General features: G+C 35.7%; 2 protein-coding genes across 4 annotated transcripts in view; one reads left to right on the top strand and one right to left on the bottom strand.

The window, feature by feature from the left end:
- Positions 1-4,734, bottom strand: part of cttnbp2 (cortactin binding protein 2) — a 57,612-nt gene extending 52,878 nt beyond the window's left edge. For both annotated transcript variants that reach the window (XM_059565014.1, XM_059565015.1), the window contains exons 1-2: positions 4,441-4,734; positions 506-613 (exon numbers count right to left, since the gene is read on the bottom strand). In XM_059565014.1, the coding sequence (XP_059420997.1) occupies positions 506-613; positions 4,441-4,521 (189 nt within the window). In that variant the 5' untranslated portion in view covers positions 4,522-4,734. The remainder of the gene's footprint in view (positions 1-505; positions 614-4,440) is intronic.
- Positions 4,735-6,900: 2,166 nt separating this feature from the next.
- ttc23 (tetratricopeptide repeat domain 23) lies at positions 6,901-19,963 on the top strand. 2 transcript variants are annotated; one of them, XM_059565012.1, is made up of 11 exons: positions 6,901-7,161; positions 7,448-7,619; positions 7,915-8,038; positions 8,245-8,386; positions 8,596-8,721; positions 13,241-13,412; positions 15,562-15,667; positions 15,960-16,090; positions 16,747-16,896; positions 19,425-19,507; positions 19,653-19,963. In XM_059565012.1, exons 1-11 carry the CDS (start codon positions 7,088-7,090, stop codon positions 19,762-19,764), a joined length of 1,392 nt encoding a protein of 463 aa, XP_059420995.1. In that variant the 5' UTR covers positions 6,901-7,087; the 3' UTR covers positions 19,765-19,963. The 2 variants fall into 2 exon arrangements, with proteins under 2 accessions (XP_059420995.1, XP_059420996.1); XM_059565013.1 differs by having other exon boundaries at positions 6,902-7,161; positions 15,963-16,090.
- The last annotated feature ends 426 nt before the right edge of the window (positions 19,964-20,389 follow it).

The following is a 20,389-nucleotide window of genomic DNA, read 5'->3' as shown; positions in this document are numbered from 1 at the left end:
AACTTCGGTGTAACATGATCCTTTAAGAAATAATTTTGATCATTCTCTGTTGATTTGGTGCTCATTAGTAATAAGTTTAATAAGTTTTAAACAGTTGTGCTGCTTAATATTTTTGTGGAAACCATTGATATATCTTTTCAGGATTCTTTGATGGCTAGAAAGCTCAGAAGAAGAGCATTTGTTTAAAATATTAATCTTTTTTTAACAGATTAATGTTGTTACAGACACCTTTTATCAATTTAATGCATCCTTAGTGAAAAAAAAATTAATGACAAATTTACTAACCCCAAAATTTATACATGTATCTGTAAAATAAAAAAAGTGTACAGAGAGACAAGTATTTGGTTAAAAATATGGAAGAGCCCCTGAATCCCAATGTGCCTAACCACTTTTAGGTGAAATGCTGTACCTACCATAACAGTCTTCAATATAATGATATGTTTTTTTTATATACAGTTAAAGTGCACAAATGTAGGACATACAAGTGCAGAGATTTCATACTCACCCTAAGAGCTTCAATGACCAGGTCTCTGGCCTCAAGTTCTCCCTCCATGATACTCAAAAGGGTCAGGAGCTCTGGTTTGCTCAGGTTGTCGATGTTCAACTCGCATTTCTGAAACACACAGAGCAAGAACATGAGCCTTGTTACAGGAAAATGACACTGCATATCTCAGATGGTCTACTAGATCCTTGGCAGAGGAGGTGTTGAGTGGGCACCAATCTCACGGCCCACAGTATCAAGTTTTCACTGAAACATTAACCAGCTACTTTTGAAACCAGAAGTACTGTCTAGTCTAAACTCCTATGGGTAGTAATTAGGAACAATTTTGTCTGACGGCGATTTCAGCAACGAAAAATAAATACATAAAATAACATATTTTCTAAATATATCTTTGGCCCCTAAACCTGTGGAATGATTTAAATGTTTCCACACAAACAATAGTTGTTGTTTTACACTGTGTTTTCAACTGTGTTTTCATGCTAATGTCTGATATACTGGTGATTTTAATGTGATCAATAATGGGCAAATAAATATCAGTTTATGATACATTGGTTCATCTCCACCAGAAAATCTTAATGGACAGATAAATTAATCTTCTTCTTTAAAACAACTTTTCAGCTAAAAATAAACAAAATCCAAAGACTTATTACGTAATAAACAACTCATGAATTATACAGCCTTATAAAACCATTATTTAAATTATAATACCCTACATATTTTTTATAATATATATGTTATAATATTTGGTTAATATTTAGAGGACTGCGTAATATCACTGCGCCTGCTGCACCCGTGGTACTGCAGGAAAGTTCCTTGATTACTACGCCGGAATGAGAGTACACGATGTACCTATGGAAGAGTCAAGTTTTAAATAGAAAAAATATAGAAACTCTTCAGTCATTTTTGAGCGAGATGCTAACGGTCTAATCAGATTCAATGATCTATGCTAAGCTAAGCTAAAAGTGCTACCGCCAGACCCAAAGATCGGCTGAATGGATTCAAAAATGGTAAAACAAAACAGTTTAACTTAGGGCTGGACGATTAATCAAAAAATAATCGAAACCTTTTCCTGTTAATACTTCCCTCTTAAAAGTGTGTTTAGCCACATGATTCTGCCAATCAGTGGCATAAAAGCAAAACACAGAGGTGAACGCCGGTTCAACACACAGTATAATTTTTACGTGTTATTAAGCCTTGCCACTTGCAAATGTAACTATTCAAAAGACTTTAAAGCATTCAAACACAAGACGTGGAAAAGCTGAACTGAGCAGCTGGTTACTCGCGCGCTGTGTTCGGTGCGCACGTGAAGAGAGAGCCGTGTCTCACAGACAGCAACACTGAACCGACCTCTCGTTTGCAAAGTTCTCCTTTAAGTTCCTCCTGCACCTCAACGAACAAAAACAAATCGCAGTTTAAACAAACAGAAAAGGATGTGTAAGAGCCCACTTCAGCACCGCGGTGTTCAGGCTCACGCAGAGAGAGGAGTCTCAAAACACTTGAACAACGAATTTGTCTGTTTTTGCTCTTGTACCGACAAATACATAAAAAATATGTGAAAATACCCGTCTTGAATAGTATGTTTGAAAAAACTGTCAGTTATGTCTTAAGTTAAAGTGAACAGTTGAGAAAAAAATCTTATGTGTATTATATTGGATGCATTCATTGTCTCTTAAAGTGACCGCGCCTAATAGGATCATACAAACTAAACACTTTCAAACAGGGCCCACTGGTACAACCTGAACCGGGGCCCCGCAAACCCCAACTATGGCCCTGTTTACAGTACAAACCTTGTAAGTGAATTATGAGGGCAAAAAAAAAAAAAAAAAACAGAAACAAAATAATCGTTCATTAATCGTAATCGAGGTAAAGTGTTCAATTAATCGAGGTTTTGACTTTAGGCCATAATCGTCCAGCCCTAGTTTAACTCTAGGGGGTTGGAAAATGAGCCTATTTTTTTTTTTAAGTAGAGTGTTCCTTTAAAGTACAGATGTCAGAGTACAGTATAACTACTGCATGATTTATTCTTGAAGAAGTTATCCTAGCTTAATGAAACTTGCAATCCCAGTGGGAATCCACAGATAAAGCAATAATGAGTGTGATGAGGTCGAAGAAAAAAAGGCAATACTGGTCAGTGGGAGATGCTGTTGTTGACCAGGCCTTGCACAATGCTTTCTTGAAAAATTATTTTCTCAAGCCAGATTGAGTATGGATGGGGTCAGACCACTTGATCACACTTGATAAACAACTCCTCCCCCCAAACTATTAAACTATTCATGGACCTTACATACCACTGTAAGGGTATGTAGCCCTTGAGAAAGGTGTCTGGGTACTAGATGCACAAGACAGAGATTTATGACTTCACACCTCTGGCCAGTGGGCAGAGCTGAAGTCTGCGCACCTGTTCAACCCAACTCTAAATGTAAAAGGGCCTCGAGCAGTTAAAGCAGCTCAGATCGGTTGTGTGACACAGTACTCTGAACTATGCCAGCTGAGTCAAAATTCATACCGATTTAGAAACATGTCCTGTGAACTACAAACCCCACCCCCAATCCGCCTCCGCTTCATTACATCTCTTTTCGCTTCATTTTTGTGCCACTCTGTGCATCACTGAAACAATCATCTGTAAGTATTTGCTATACGGCTGGCTTTGGTATTCACAAGAGATGTTTTGTCTGTCATGCAAATTAATTTAAAAAGATAGATGGTAAGATGAGACACAAATCTTACTACTGAAACTAAAGACCGCCCTTTACCGTAAGACACTGCATGCAGATCAATACATTTGAGAGCAAGGAGAACCTCTGAGGAAATTGTTCTGGAGGGCTCTATAGCATCTCTCCTGGGGGTATTATTGATTTTTTTAAGGGTGGTGAGTGGGGTTCATCCATAAATGTTGAAAACTTGTCACCAGAATGTGTGAAGTTCAATTATTGTTACATTCTAATAATATATTAATTTAAGAAAATGTCATATATATACAGTACACACACACACACACACACACACACACACATATATATGTTATTAGTATAATACATATATCAAATGTATAAAGTACACCTATATGAAATATATATGAACAAATATATACAGAACACATATGTGTATACACAGTACATTTAATTGTAAATTTTACATTGTAATTTTACAATTTATTTTATAATATATTACATATTATATATATATATATATATATATATATATATATATATATATATATATATATATATATATATGCGCGTGTGTGTATATATATATATACACCCACATTATCAGTATTTGCAGGTATATATTTTAATATTTAATTCATTCTCCAATTTATTACTTAATTTATTATACTTTATAAATGTATTATAATGATATAATTATTTGTATGTCTGACATATATATTTGTATTTATGTGTCTGTTTATAAATATAATATAATATACAAATAAAATATAGTTTGAATATATATATATATATATATATATATATATATATTACATTACATTACATTAAACATGCTAAAAAACAACTGATAATAATACCTTGATTTCAATTATCATGGTATTTCGAAACGTAGCACCTATTATAAACGCGACTGTTAAATATTCAATATCTGGAAGGTAGGCTTACCATATTAAATCGTGCGCAGCTGCACATTTAAGATACAATAAGAAAGAAAAGAAAAAACCTCGTACTTGTGCTCTGCCCGAAATAAAGGATACAATAATAAATCTTAATGTCAAATTCTAACAAAGTATCCCCCCTCAAAAAAAATATTCCCGTCTCCTCCATATAGACGGAGCACCGTAACACATTCAACTGATAGTTATGATCACAGCGCTGGACGATTCCAATTCTATTGAACTCCATTCATTCGCTGCCATAATTAACATTCGCGGTAATCGTCATTGCGGCTGACGAGATGTAATTTTATGCTTAAATGTATCTCACCGCCTCGACGCTTCCAGGGCCAGTGGTTACCAGTGTTTGTAGCGGAGGTGGCTGCTCCCCTTTCGCTCCGTCCGACGCCATCTTCTCACTGTGGAGGACTGTTCAAGCTTAGGCACCGCACACATCAAATAACGCATTCGGCACTGATTTAACTATTACACTGCTGCAAATAAAATCGCATAATTAATCTTCCAGCTGTAGACAAGTTAAGTAGGGCTGTGAATGTACGCTGAGGACTAGATTTCGAGCGGGAGCAGGTTGTGCAGCTCAGTCCAGATGTAAACCTGAAAAGAGGTGTGAACCTCCAGACTTTGAGGGAGTGACATGAACGCGGTCCTGTTTTTGCACTACTTGGGTTAACCTCTCTGTCGCCACTCGCCAGTGGATTTTGTATTTAAAGACGTGTTAAAGTTGAAGGTGATGAATGGAACTTAATGTTATGAGATGCCTTTGATTTATAAACATGCATAAAGATGCCGTTCAAAATGTAGGCGCAATGTTTGGATCCCTCTAGAACTACGTCACAAATTCCAAGGGAGAAAACAATACTAAACAGCTAGACCTTTTCGCATAAAACGTTTAAAAAGGGATGGAAAGGAAACTCCCCACTTGAATAGAGCACATTTTATTACATTAGTGTGGAGCATGTGAACACTAATGTAAAGCAGAATGCATTTCATAATATAGCTAGGCTAACTTTACAGAGGTGAGGAGAGAAAAGAACAGCAAACAATAAAAAAAATTATAAAGGGAATGATGATTAAATTAATGCCTCTCTGAGTTTGCCACACATATCTTTGAACACAGCAAGTCAAAGAAAGCATGACAGGGCAAGATATAAAATATCAAGTTATTATTATTATTATTTAAAGACGGACACATTTTCTGCTCTCCCACATCTCTTGCTTGTGTCACTTAAAAAAAAAAAAGGATAGGGTTTATTTTGACGATGTAAGAATTGTCAATTAATTTCAATTGATAGATAGATAGATAGATAGATAGATAGATAGATAGATAGATAGATAGATAGATAGATAATTTTATGTCAGCTGCAACAAAATATCCACCCTTGTAAGTCATAGAAAAACTAAATGTACAGAAAGGAGAAAGTACTCTTTGGAATGTAATTGCCTCTATTAGTTCTCAGTGAAAGTCATGTAGGGGTCATTCCATCTTTCATTCCATTTTTATAATATATATACATACATACATATATATATATATATATATATATATATATATATATATATATATATATATATATATATATATATAATTTATATATATATAATTTATATTTAGCTAGGACCATATGGTTTTGACATTACTGCCTTCTCCATTGCACCAACTTTATATCATTCCATGTCCCAAATAACACTAAATTGGAGGGGGGGGGGGTGCCTATTACTTTGCATGCAACACTTTAAGCCATTTAAGCAAATGCAACAGATTTGATCTTTAATGTTAGACTGGCTTCTATAATCACACCAGATGAATTGCTCACAGTCTTTGAAGGCTTCAGTCCTGAATAAAAAATTAAATGGTATCAAACTCTTAAGACTGCTGAATGCTACTCACAGAAAGTAATTTGATTCCTTCTCTGCCTGGTGTTATTGGTTTTGTATGAATGAATACCAGACCATAATGCACTGCATTCTGTCAACTACTCACAACATAATGTGGGCTCATTATCATAATGTGAGTATTCATGAATAGATTTATGAGTAACCATTTATAATAGATAGACTTAGCAATGGCTCATATAGCCTAGTGGGACCTTAGTTTATTATGAGGAACACAATCCCATCATTTAACCTGTAATTAAATCCTCAAAATAACATCTGCTACAGACATACACATTAACATTTGCAATTTCATTTACATTTACATTTATTCATTTAGCAGACGCTTTTATCCAAAGCGACTTACAAATGAGGACAGTGGAAGCAATCAAAAACAACAAAAAGAGCAATGATATATAGGCTAAGTGCTATAACAAGTTTCAGTTAGCTTAACACAGTACAAGTAGCAAGGGCTTATAAATAATATAATAAATAAAAAGAAAACAGATAGAATAGAAAAAGAATAGAGTAAGCTAGTGTTAGAGGTCTTATACAATTATTTCTATATGTATCTTTTATATTTATTTATGATAGAAAAAAAAGTGTAACTATGATCAGAATTCACTGTACCTCACAGGTTGGCAGACCCTCAGGTCACGGCATTTTTATTAAACAAAACAAACAAAAAAAAAAACATTGACCAGAAGTTATTGACTAGATGCTATAAATGCATTACACACATGCGCATACATTGGATAATATGGTCAAATGTATTAATGTCAAAGTTTAATTTAGTTGTACTGAAATAATGAGAAAATAAACAGCATGGATCGATTTAACGTTAAAATGCAATATTTTATCTTGAGAGTCACATGACTCACCCATGTGTGGGAAATCAGCCAATCACAGCGTTTGTTTGGGTTTTCGTGATCTTCGTTACTCGGTTGCACACACAGCTGTGCCTTCCACGGTTCCTGAAAAGACCATAACAGTCTCGAGAGAGTTTTTGTTAGGAGAACTAATTTTTACCATCAGCTGTCAGCTTATGAATTGACTGTTGAGTTTTATTTGCCTTCGCCATTAAAATGAGTTTGGCACCGCACAGCGGACCGTTTCGCGCATCACAGCAGAGCTGTTCTGTGACTGCGCTCGATGAACCGTATGTATCCATTCTCATGTCTTTGTTAAAGATGTAGTTCATCCAAAAAGAATAACACTGTCATCATTTAGGCCTACTCACCTTCATGTTTTTTCAAATCTTGACTTTATTTCTCGAGTAGAGCACAAAAGGTTAGCAGAATGTCAGGAGCTGATAGTCTCTCAATAACCATTCACGTTCAGTGCATCTTCCCATGCAACGAGTGGGATGTTTCTCAAAACCTATCTAGGTGTATAGGTAGCCAATTCACTGTTTTTAGACCCAAACGAGCTCTGAACTTTTACAGATTCACCAGCTTCAACATGAGCAGCAGTGCCAGTTCAGGAGAATCCCTGCAGGAAACAGATTCGGCAATAATCTCACAGAAAGCAGATGTGAAGAATTACAGTATGATGACTCCTGCAGAGAAACTATCGCTTTGTGAGAGACGGGCTCAGTCTTTGGCTGATAGTGAAGAGGTACACACGAAATAATCTTATAGCATACCCAGAAATACATGACTCAGTCTCTAATGTTGTTCTCTTCTACTGATTTATGTAACCTTATTAGTGCACCGACATTTCGGTAAGATCCATCCATTATGAATTACATAAATCTCCCCAGGCATGTTATTATTCTCCAGTACAGAACCAAAGGTCTGTTTAAAAAAGAAAAGAAAAGAAAAGAAAATTCTAGACACTTACAAATCATTATTCATTATGTTTTGTTTCATTTCTCCATTTTAAAGTTTTATTACTTGTCCGACCTTTGCAGTATGACCCCTGTATCCAAGAGCTTGTGCGTTGCCTGGCACTGAGCAAACTGGTTTATGGAAACGAGCATTTTGCAGTGGCTCAAGCTCAATCAAGACTGGCTAAAGCTTACTTGCAACACAAAGGTAAAATTATTTGATGCATTTCGAGAAATAGAAATAATGTACAGTGAGCAATAATGAGAATAGTGAACTTGTTACTGTTGAAAAATAAACCCTTCATTGCCTGTGCATCATGCAAATGGATTTATTAGGCAGTCATATACTGTAAACATATAAAAATGTAACACGTTAATTACCTCCTAACAAACTTTTTACCTCTTGTTTTCCAGGTTGGGCACATCAGGCACAAGAACATGCTTCTCAAGCACATGAAGTACTCCGTTCCAGTCAGCAGGAAGAGAGAAGGAGCCACCTCAGCTGCCTTCTTACCATACATCAGACTCTTGGAAATGCTGCTCTACTACTTGGAAAATATCCTTGTTTCCATAAACATCTAATGCAATCATTTTTAAGTGCATCTTAAGTGTTTAAATCTTTTATAGAGTCACTATATATTTTTCTGTGTATGGCATTATTAAACTTAGCGATGTAGTAAAAATTTATAATTTATCATACAAACCTTGTTGTTTCAGATGATGGAATAATGACAGTAATATGTTACTTCACTTAACCATGTGAACTTTAGCAGAGGCCGAGTCAAGCTTTCAGAAGGCAGAGATAGTTGTGGGAGACCTTGTTGTGCAAGAAGCCATGGAGAAGGAGGACAGAGTGGAAATTGAGTATGAAATATTTACAAATTTAGCAAGGTATGGGACCATTTTAATCGTAATTGTTGTAATGGTTGACTGTAATGGACTAACAAGAGATATAATCTTACATTAGATGGCTATTAAATGAATCACTGCCCCTCTTTGTCTTCCTTTTAAAAACAACATAGAATAAATGTTTAGGTCTGGATCTAGAAGGAAAGAGATCCATTTTGTAATTACCCTTAGAAACATCTCAATCTATTTTCCCAGTCTTCTAATTGCATAATAAACACATGCACTTGTCTACAGGCTTAAACTATGATGTGGTAACCAAGTCCACACTGATAATCAAACAAAGCACTGCTGTGAATCACACGCTGTGGTCTATTTATTTCTTTTGGCTTCTGCAGTTTCAAATATCAGGTTCAGGTTTAAATCCATGTTTTTCCTGGCATGACTCCGAGCTGACACTGATTCACTTGTAAGTAAGGAAACACTTTCATATATGCATCAGAATTTGTTGTTATGCCACAGTTAGATAATTCAGTTATTTTTTGAAGGGCCCAAGCAAAAGAATAATTATATGAACCTCTGGAATTTCATTAGGACTGCAAGATAATATCAGCAGTACTCTTTAAAAAATATTTTTCACCACAAGGTGGTGATCCTCATCCACAAAAAAATCCTATCAGCATTACAAATAGAAACAGAAACGTTTTTTTTTGTCCTGTATAATCATGTCTTAAGAGTGCATGTAAGGTTGCAGCATATAAAATTTCCACACTGCTCTTTCCAGTTTGTTCATTTAGTGCAGAGCAGAAAAGCATCTCTAAACATTTTTTCATCACTTTGTTACACACAGATAAAGTAAAGGGTTTATTTTTCATTTTAATTTGGGACATTTTGGCTTGAGTTTGGATGTGACGGCATTAATCAAAGATTTTTGTTTCTCAGGGGTAATAATCCTCCCACAGGAGGACTTGATTAACTTGTTCAATAGCTTGTATTGATCCCAGTGTTTATTATGGCCGGTCTCACCAGGCTTGACTGTGACATTGAACGACTGGGGTTTGTCTGCCAGCTGTTGTGAGTGAAGAGTGACAGAAGAACTCTCTGGGCCATCTCAGGTTTTACTATTGCTGCTCTTTGTTATGTAAGTAAGGGCATCTGTGCTAGAGAATATAAATTGTTATACAGTAAAGCTGATTAATTATATAAAGAAATAATGTTGTATAGTCTTTCTAATATTATGTAGGGAAATTTGAGCATTGGTAATATTTTCTACCCTTAGCAGATTGTGTTTTCATCCATTTGTCAGCTGGTTTTGTAAATCCCAGAAGAATATGCATATGTGAGTTGTGAGGAAAACTTCTAATTCTTCTACCTTTGACTGTAAAACTACTGTTGACATATTTGAAATGAGTGAGCCTCATCAACACATACCGCCACAAAACTCAGAAACAATGACACAAGTGTACAGCTTTTTCACCTGGAGGGAGGCCATGAGCGAATGGACATCAGAGTCAGCATATCACTTTCATACTGACATGATTCTCCTCACATATTTACATCAGCCCTTGTTGAACATGTACTGGTTGGGATTTTTGGCCTTGACAGAATTCAGAGGTGAAGTGTACGTTTCCTTATAAAATGGATAGTTCTGGTCCTTGATTCTGATTGGTTGAGCCGCATTCGAAGCCTTTGTAAATTACACTATAAACATACACATTTGTGTACTTCTGTGTGTTGCTCTGCGACCACTTTTTTTTGGAACAACAGCCATTTCTGAGGAGCTACATTGTTTGGTGGAAGAATACTGTTTTTATTTAAATCACACTTTATTTGCTCAGTTTTTTTTCTGTGAAACCTTAATACGTATATGGAATAACTGTTTTATAAAAGCAATATGCCCCGTGAAGCCGTGGTTTACAGTGAATTTATAACAGCTAAGAGGGTTTTATAATGCCACTTAGCTGCTATAAATTCACTGTAAACCAAGGCTTATTGGGGCTTATTGCTTTATTTTGTCTTTTCACACTCTAAGCCTGTGAGCAAACAAAGCTTAAAAGGTCAAGGGTTTTATTTTTCCTGTGTTAAATCATCCATCCACTTAACATTCACTTTGATGGCTGATAGAAAATCTGGGTCTTGATGAAAAAGATAGGATAGGATAGTTCACCGTCTATTACTTTATTCTGCAGAACACAAAATAAAAAATTTAACCTAACATAAAAATTTTGACCCAACTAATAACTGACGACTTTTAAAATATATTTTTAAAATACTTTTGATGACTCAGTGAGTAAGAAGCAGTTTATTGAATTTAAAAATACTTCTCAAGGCAGTTGAAGATTGTTTACCATTTAGCAATTCTTTTTGCAAGTTGGACAGAAACAACTGAAACAACTGTTTTTGCCCAAATAACAAAAGTGAAAGGGGTCCAAAATATTAACATTAATTGTATGTATGAAACATATTGTTACAATGTCAGAATTAAGTTTTGAGTGAGCTATCCCTTTAAATCCCTGCTCTTTGGTTACTTTGGTAATGTTATAAATTAGTTGAGCTAACTCTGCTGTTGACTAAACTTGAAGTGCTTTTGTGCCAGTATGAAGTAATCAAAGTGTTTGTTTTCTTTTTTTTTAAAGGCGACGATGTCTATTCCGTTGCTCTGTATCTCTATTTATCCCTAATATTGCCTGGCACTGCTCTCTATCAAGCTTGAAATCTTTCATACACAGTCTACATCAGTATTGGTCTGGTAACAATTACTAAGCTGAAGGCTTGGGGGACTACTTGGCAGTTTATATAAAACTCCCTCATTGCATTACGCCCCTGCATAACGGACATTAAATCAGATTTCTCCACACAGATTATATCTCTCCTCCCACAGAGGATGCCTGAAAGGATGGCTGGTATTACGTTAGCACTGCGTGGCATAATACAGGATGTGTTTAGGTTTGTGTACCCAGGCAGCGCGGCAATAGAGTTGGCACATACATGCTTCCCCTAAAAGGATACTCAGAGTCTGGAATTTTTGATGCAGTCTTGAAAAATTACCAGGTTTCTCCAGCATACACACAGACTACTATGAAAAAACCTTGGTGGAGTCGTGCTTAAAATCTTTGCCATTTTGCAAATGTCGCCCTTGAGCATTTTCCCCTGATTGCAGTAAATAATTGGACATTCAGATTAAAAGCTTTTTGCTTTCATTTGAATAAAATGTATGATCCAATCCTAAAATATACACCACAGATTGAAGATAAGACGTTTACAGCTCCATCATCATCATCATCAATTTATGTAGATATGCATGAATTCTTACAAATGATGTAATGCCAACCATCTATGTTGAAAATCCACTTGCTATTTTAGCACTGTGGAAATCCACTAATCAAGCTTAAACCTTTGTTTGTGATTTAAGGTAGCTTTATATTTATGGGGCAAGGATGCTGCATGAGCAGGCCACTCCCTCTGAGAGGGGAAATTTAGTTAGGGATCCATTAGAGTGGATGAATCTGAAGGACTCAAGGCTTTAAGCAAGATGGATTGGTGAAGCATGGGATCTCCCTGTGTTGATGCATGTCTCCATAAAGAGTAATGCTACACACCTGCACACATCAGAGAGTTGCATTTTGGTATATTCATGGACAGCGAGATCAAAAATTCTGATACCAAACTGATTATAAATGTATTATTATTATTATTTAACCATGGTAATTAACAGAAAGTTTTTAAAGATTTAAAACAATATGAAGTAACAAAGTTTTTTAATTTTATGCATTTCAAGCATGCCTTAAATTGATCAAAAGTGACAGTAAAGACAAAAGATTTCAAATAATTCTAATTTATGACTTCATATTCATCAAAGAATCCAGGGGGAAAAATGTATCACAGTTTCCACAAACATTTAAACAGCACAACTTTTCTAACTGTGATAATAATAAGAAATGTTTGGTAAGCCCCAAATCAGCATATTACAATAATTTCTGAACGGTCATGTGACACTGAGGACTGGAGTAATGGTTGCTGAAAATTCAGCTTTGTCACCATAGGAATAAATAACATTTTAAAACATGTTAAAATGCAAAGTAGTTTTTTTTTGTATTAAACTGTTTATAGAATAGAATCTTCTGTACATTTCTTCACAGATTGCAGACAGTGCAAAATGTGCATTGTTCAGGGGTGAGACTAGATGCCTCAATATTGAGAGAGGAGAATCCAACCTAATAAAGACATGAGCTCTTGTCTATTGAGTTCAGAGCTGCAGGGCATGTTTGGATTTGCTGCACTCTACATCTTAATAAAACAAGCGAAAGCTCATTGAAGGTTCAGAGCTGGTACTGCCGTTCTGTGCAATAAACAGCAGTTCTTCCTGTTTTAACCAGTTTGCATGAACAGGGTTTTCTTGACCTTCTTCCTTTCATTGTTCTGGCATTTTTGCTCATGCCTGGCATTACAAACGAGTCATTCTTATTGATGGCATGCATAAGCGAGGTCAACAGTGTGCTGTATGTGACATTGTGGATTGATTTCATGATAAATGACATCTTTGTGTCTGTTTTGTTTTCTATAGGGTGTACCAGCGGCAGGGAAAGCCTGAGAAGGCCCTCAGTCAATGTGAAAGAGCCTTGGAGCTGTTTCAGAAAGGAGCTCAGCTCAGTCAGATATGCTGTGTTTACAGAAACATGGCGGCCATTGAACAGGCACAGGGACATCTGGATAGAGCCATTGAGCATCTCCTACTGGTAAACACCACAGGGATTATTCCTGTCCTTCAGAGAATTACACTGTACTGAACTCATATTTAAGCAGATGAATTAGATGAGCAACCTAATGCAGAGGTGTCAAACCCATTTTTATAATCACCTTAATACTGCTTTAATCACCAATATTGGGGTAAAAAAGGAAGCATATGTAATTTACTAATATCAATCAAGACTAATGTCCATCAGGGAGCTTTGGATTTTTGCCCATTCATCCAGTAGAGCATTTGTGGATGAATATGGCACTAAGACTTTTATGCACCATATCCATGACCCTGCTCTGTTCTGCTATGTGGCTAAGTTGCTATATATATATATACACACTCACCGGCCACTTTATTAGGTACACCTGTTCGATTGCTTGGTAACACACTGCTGTGACATTTAGATTGTAGGGTCAGAATTTGGCGTAAAGAGCATGAAAGGATGGATCTATCCTGCTTTGTCTCAACGGTGCAGGCTGCTGGTGGTGGTGTCATGGTGTGGGGGATATTTTCCTGGCACACTTTCAGCCCCTTAGTATCAATTGAGCATTGTTTAAACGCCACAGCCTACCTGAATATTGTTGCTGACCATGTCCATCCCTTTATGACTATGGTGTACCCATCTTCTGATGGCTACTTCCAGCAGGATAATACACCATCTCACAAAACTCAAATCATCTCAGTTTCTTGAACATGACAATGAGTTCACTTTACTCCAATGGCCTCCACAGTCACCAGATCTCAGTCCAATAGAGCAGCTTTGGGATGTGGTGGAACGGGAGATTCACATCATGGATGTGCAACCAACAAATCTTCAGCAACTGCGTGATGCTATCATGTCATGACCAAATTATCTGAGGAATGTTTCCAACACCTTGTTGAATCTATGTCACGAAGAATTAAGGCAGTTATGAAGACAAAAGGGGGTCCAATCCGGTACTAGAAAAGTGGCCAACGAGTGTGTGTGTGTGTGTGTGTATGTGTGTGTGTATATGTATGTATATATATATATATATATATATATATATATATATATATATATATATATACAGTGCCGTCCATAAGTATTGGAACAGTAATGACAAAATTGCTTTGTCTGCTGTAGAGTCAAGACATCTGCAAATATGATTAAAAGATGAATATAAGACAAAACTACAGAATATCACATTTTATTATTAGCCATTTCTACACATTCATGTTTTATCAAATAAAAAGGACAGCACTTTTAGAGTTTCAATCCTTAATCTGATGTGAGTATAAGTATTGGGACAGTTGAATTTAAAGCAACTGTTAATGTTTAAAAGCTCATATTTAGTTGTGAATCCCTTGCATGCAATCACAGCAGTCACTCTGCCACCCATAGACATCACCAGACTCTTGGGTTTCATCCATTGAGATGCTTTCCCAGCCTTTAATCCAGCCATTTTTAACTGTTGCTTTCTTTGGAGAGTTTCTACTTTTAGTCTTCTGTTTAGCTTGTAAATTCAAGTTCAGTAGGATTTAACAGTGAAGACTGGAGAATGGCTGCTGAAAATGTATATTTGCTATTAAAGAATTTACTTAAAATATATTAAAATAATAAACAGTTATTTTAAATTGTAATAATATTTCACAATATTAATGTTTTTAATCAAATAAATGCAGCCTTCCAGCATAAAATAATTCTTTCGAAACCATTAAACTGTCATAAGGACCCAGAACTTTGGAACAGTAGTGCATGAAATTGGTAATTAGGAAATATTAATCAAATGACAATATTGACAAAGAAGAGAATCACTCTCTGCTCTAGGCTTGATAACTCTTAACAAGCAATCTGAAACAAGGCATCAATACAAAAAAGACATTTAAATAAACAAATGGCTATACAACTCTATGCAGATCATGTCATAATAGTATAATAAATGACCAGGAATGTTTTTATTATTTTTTCTAAAAATCATCACATATGTCAGACTGAATTCCTCCACAAGCTATATTTGTCCCATTGGTTATGTTTTTTTGACATCCTCATTCTAATGGTTTTTAAAACTGGACCGCAGAGTTATTTAAAGCCAGGAACTATTGATAATATTTCCCGTTTGAGGGTGGGTGTGATATGTGATATATCTGTATTTAACTATCTGCATCTCTCACTCCCTCTTCTGCAGGCTCATTCCATAGCTCTTAGTCAGAGTCCTGGGGGTCTGGAGGGGGCCCAGATCGCACACAGCTTGGCTCTGGCCTACTCTTCCACTTCAGAGCCTCATCACAACGGTGACCGACTGCATTCACAATAGGATTTAATTAGGCCCCAAACATCACACAGAAATGATGAGATGTGTTATGAAGTCAATATTAGTATTATAAAAAAGGACCAGAGGGCATCCTGTGATTTAGTTGACTTGGATATGATCCAGCATTACAAGTTAGCCATTGGAGTGAATTGTGTTTAGCAGACTATATGTTAGCTGCCCTGCATAACAAGCAGTAAAGTCTTGAAGATGACCTTCATCTAATCAAATGAAAAATATGACAATGTCAATGTTCATCTCTTTTCCTGTTTCAGTAGATTCAGCAGCACGCTTTTTTGAGGAGAGTATAAGTGTATATAGAAGTGCACTAGGCCCACAGGACACACTCACCCTATCTGCTCAAGATGACTTCAGTCATTTCCTCCTACTCACAGGACAACAGGAGGTCAGCTTCAAACTCTTCTGGATATGGTGTATATTATGGAATAGATGTGGATCTTTTTATATATATATATATATATATATATATATATATATATATATATATATATATATATATATATATATATATATATATATATATATATATATATATATATATACATATATATATATATATATATATATATATATATATATATATATATATATGACACACATACATACACATATATTATAGTAACATAGTTACCTTTGCATCAAATCAGCATATCTGAATGATTTCTGAAGCATCATGAGACACTGAAGACATCACAGGAATATATGAAATTTTACAATATATTCAAATAGAAAAGTTAATTTATATTTTTATAATATTTCTAAATATTACTGATTTTACTGTATTGATCAGATAAATACATCATTAGTGAGCATAAGAGACGTCTTGCAAAAACATTTCATCTTACCAACCCCAAACTTTTCAACAGTAGTATATATTAAGGATTTAAATTGATCAAGACGTGGTGACCAAATGTAAATGTTAAAGCACTGATCATTTAAAAACCTTTTTGATTGACCATTGTTGGAGGATACATGTCATATCTAGGATGATTATGGTTCTAAAGTTGGGGTTATTTCTTATACTCTGTTTTTGTGTTTAAGAGATGTGCTGAGATCCAAAGAGAGTCTCTAGCCTATAAGAAGAGTACGTTTGGTGAGCTGAGTGCAGAGGTGGCAGAAGCGCTGCAGCTGATTGGTGGAGTGGAGATGACACAGGGTCAGATGAGACACTCCCACAGGACCCTCAAGAAGGTGAACCAAATATAATGCATGATCACTTAGCTGTAGGAGTGGCTGTTAGCCATTAATGGATATAAATATATATATGTGTGACCCTGGACTACAAAAGCAGTCTCAAGTCACTGGGGTATATTTTTAGCAATAGCCAAAAAACATTGTATGGGTGAAAATTATAGATTTTTCTTTTATGCCAAAAATCATTAGGATATTAAGTAAAGATCATGTTCTACAACGATATTTTGTACATTTCCTACTGTAAGCTCAAATTTAGATCTGCAACCAATCAACAATTGATGGATAGAACCAAGTTCCTTTTTCCTTCTTTATTTGGTACGTCACAATATGAAAAACAAGATTTGTTGCCACTTCCATTACATCTCAACTTTAATGCACATCACCGGTTTGCTTCTGCAGTTTGCACAAAAAGATCTGAACAGCTATCTCGATCAAAGTCTCTGAGGACCTTACTGGATGTCCACAGAGTTTTGTTCTAATCTTGGAGTGTAGCATGAATTATATTTTGCCTCAGAGGGGATGCATCTTCATTTACAAAAAAAAACACATTCCAAGGGAAAACATTGTGTTCTTGGTCCTTCTGGATGCAGCTAGATGTTTTCATTGCCGGGGTGCTATCCTTCATGAGAACTTCCACTAGACCTTCATGAAGAAAAGTAGCAGTAGTTTAAAAAGTAGTTTAACTTATATAACATTTACGTATGGAGTAGACATGTTACTTTGGACAGTCTGTTTGTTTTGGTAACTTGTTCTCTATTTAAAGCTGGACTGTTTTTGGACTGGACAGTGTTATTCTTTATGTACTGGACAGCTAATTTCTCCCTCGAAGTCATCCTCAAGGAATCATGCCACACTTTGATTGGCAACGTTATTTATTCTCTTTTGTGTCATCTGATGCAGTCATAGGCTCTGAAAACATTATCTCTTTTATATACATTACAAATGTCTTTTGTATGTCCTAAATATGCAAATGGATTTGACATTTTTATGTGGTCACACTGAAACCCTGACTGTTTATCTTTGGAAACCCGTTCCCACTGGTCTGTAAAGAGCACTGTTGCTATGTTTCTTTGTTGTCGTATCGAAGGGGCTTGTGAATCAGTGTTCCCAGACTCTGCACGTCCTCAGGCTACTAACCTTTCCACATTACCTCTGACAGTTTCGAGCAACTCATATCATGTTCTTTCTCCTGTAATCATGACAGCAGCTGCATCTGCAGCAGAGCAACACACTCCCAGTTTAGACTTTGGCCTAATGCCAGGGTTTTGTGGTTAAAACAGAAACAGGGATTTAAATAACCAATAAAAGTTTTATATGGGTTTTGTATATTAGGTTTGTTTCTTGTATTAAACAAAGTTTTGTTTGGTCTTTTAGACGCATGTGTAGTCCAGGGTTTTATAATAGACACACACACTTTAGAGCAACACTGTGACTGTTTTCCCATTGAAGGGGGCCCCATGACATCACTTTTGCCTTTGGAAAGTGATGAAAACATGGACTGAAACTTCTCAGTCGTAAAGGAAACTTTGAACAGTACTTTCCTTTGTTGTTGTTTTTTGGAAAGACTGCCGTCATGTCGTCATTTCGAGTGTTTTTTTTTCCCAAACCATTGCTGTTTTGAAGATGTTGTTGAGTGAATGAGAGGGGGTTTATTTGAGGAAATGAAGCGGCTTGGCCAGGTATGCTGTTATATGTGGGTGCCAAAGGCACTCCTCCTCTCTACTATGTCTGTGAAATCAGAGTCATGCTGTCCACTACCTTGAGCCCCACACACAGAGCAGTAAAGCTTACATGCTGAGTTTTAAAATGTAAGAGTTATAAATGGATTTTATATACATATATTTTAGTTTCACATTCACAGGCTGTTTTTTTTTTTACTATATCATACCTTAGCCAGCTCTTTATTGTTCACCAAGCTTTTCAATCTTTTGTAAAAATGATGAGAACAATCGTAGTTTTCAAAAGGATGAACCTTTTGGATGGATGAACTGCTCAGGAAGTCTGTTAAAAGTCCAGTGTTTGATTGCATTTTCTGTATTTGGCCATAATTCACAACCATTTGGGTTGTTTATGCATAATGTGTCAACAACGTGTCATTTAGATAAAAATTATATGAAGGTATAAAGTCCTGCAACTGGTCACCATTTCTTTTTATTAAAAAATGGTTCTGCGATTGACAAATTAACAACTTAAAAGTACAAATATTCCTCATATGAAGCCTTATAGTGCTATAAGCCTTAAAAACAGCACAAATGTATATAATTTATAATAAATACATGATCATATTTTTATTATATATATATTTACAACCTGTTAAATATTTTAAATAAATTATTTAGTTATTTTAAATTGTAGTAAACAAAAAATTACTGTTTTTACTGTATTTTTGTTCACATAAATGCAGCTGGTATGAGAAAAATAAAAACTTAATTATAATAATATAATTTAAAATAGTTTTTAAGCACCACAGGTCATGTCAGCTTCCCAAATGTTTTGCCAACCACCCATATCTGTGTCTCTTACAGTGTCTGGATATTCAGAATATGCTGTATGGTCCTCAGCACAAGAAAACCAAAGCCACACAAAGAACTGTGGACATGCTGTCTCAGTGAGTTTCCTACTCAGTCACAATATAGCAGGAGCCCAATATATTTATGCACTCTAAAATTCTGGTATTTCACCTGAATGTAGCGTGCTAGTTAAAGTGGATATTTTTAATAGATGAGGCTTTTAATGCTTGATGTTTTTTATAGGTCACCAGAGATTGGTGAAGGACACAAGGACATTCGTCTTGAAACAAGGCCTCCATTCTGTGCAGTGGTATCATCAGTATCTGAGGTGACATCTAGCATGTCTAACTCATAACAGCAGTGACCAGCAGACGGATCTAATGATTTTGCCATGGACTTTCAGGGATGTTTGACCTCATCCTATTTCACCAAGGGAAATTTGTGGATTGGAAAAAAACAAGGCAATATTTCTAGAACAACACACAAGCTCCACTGTGTCTTTAATCTCTGTTGCTGAGTCTCAGAGTGGTTGTCAAGGTTGAAGTGCAGAGGTTGTGACTTGGGATTTCTGCAAATACTTCCTGACTGCAAAGCTGCAGGCCTCTCTAAACTCTAAAGAGTTTTACAGTCATATTATTTCTGAGAATTGAGCAGAACTCAGAACATACATTTTATAAGTGTTTGTTTATTGTGTTTGCATATAAACCAATATTGTGCTCCTAAGTGAGCAGACTAGTCTTTTTCTTAAGAGTACAACAGCACACACAACACCCCTTTTGTGAATTTTCAGTTAGCAAAAATACATCTGTAATATGCAATCCCAATAATATGCATAGTCTTTGCTATGCCAGTAAATTTTACATAGCATATTGTAAATCTGTAGATGCACAAAAAGAGGTTTCACACAGTGTTGGTTAAGTCATAGAACCCTCCCTATGCAATTATCTTTTATCTTTTTATCTTTTTAAAAAAAAAAACTA

This window comes from Carassius carassius, chromosome 13 (assembly GCF_963082965.1).
Source record: "Carassius carassius chromosome 13, fCarCar2.1, whole genome shotgun sequence".
Classification (NCBI taxonomy): Eukaryota; Metazoa; Chordata; class Actinopteri; order Cypriniformes; family Cyprinidae; genus Carassius; species Carassius carassius.
The sequence above is the reverse complement of the archived record's forward strand: the minus strand, read 5'-3'. Positions and strand labels throughout refer to the sequence as shown.

Excerpts from the sequence above, each read along its gene's own strand:
- ttc23 (XM_059565012.1), top strand. The coding sequence starts at position 7,088 with ATGAGTTTGGCACCGCACAGCGGACCGTTTCGCGCATCACAGCAGAGC. Across the intron at positions 7,162-7,447 it reads GTGACTGCGCTCGATGAACC|ATTCACCAGCTTCAACATGA; the intron begins GTATGTATCCAT and ends GAACTTTTACAG. Across the intron at positions 13,413-15,561 it reads CCATTGAGCATCTCCTACTG|GCTCATTCCATAGCTCTTAG; the intron begins GTAAACACCACA and ends CCTCTTCTGCAG.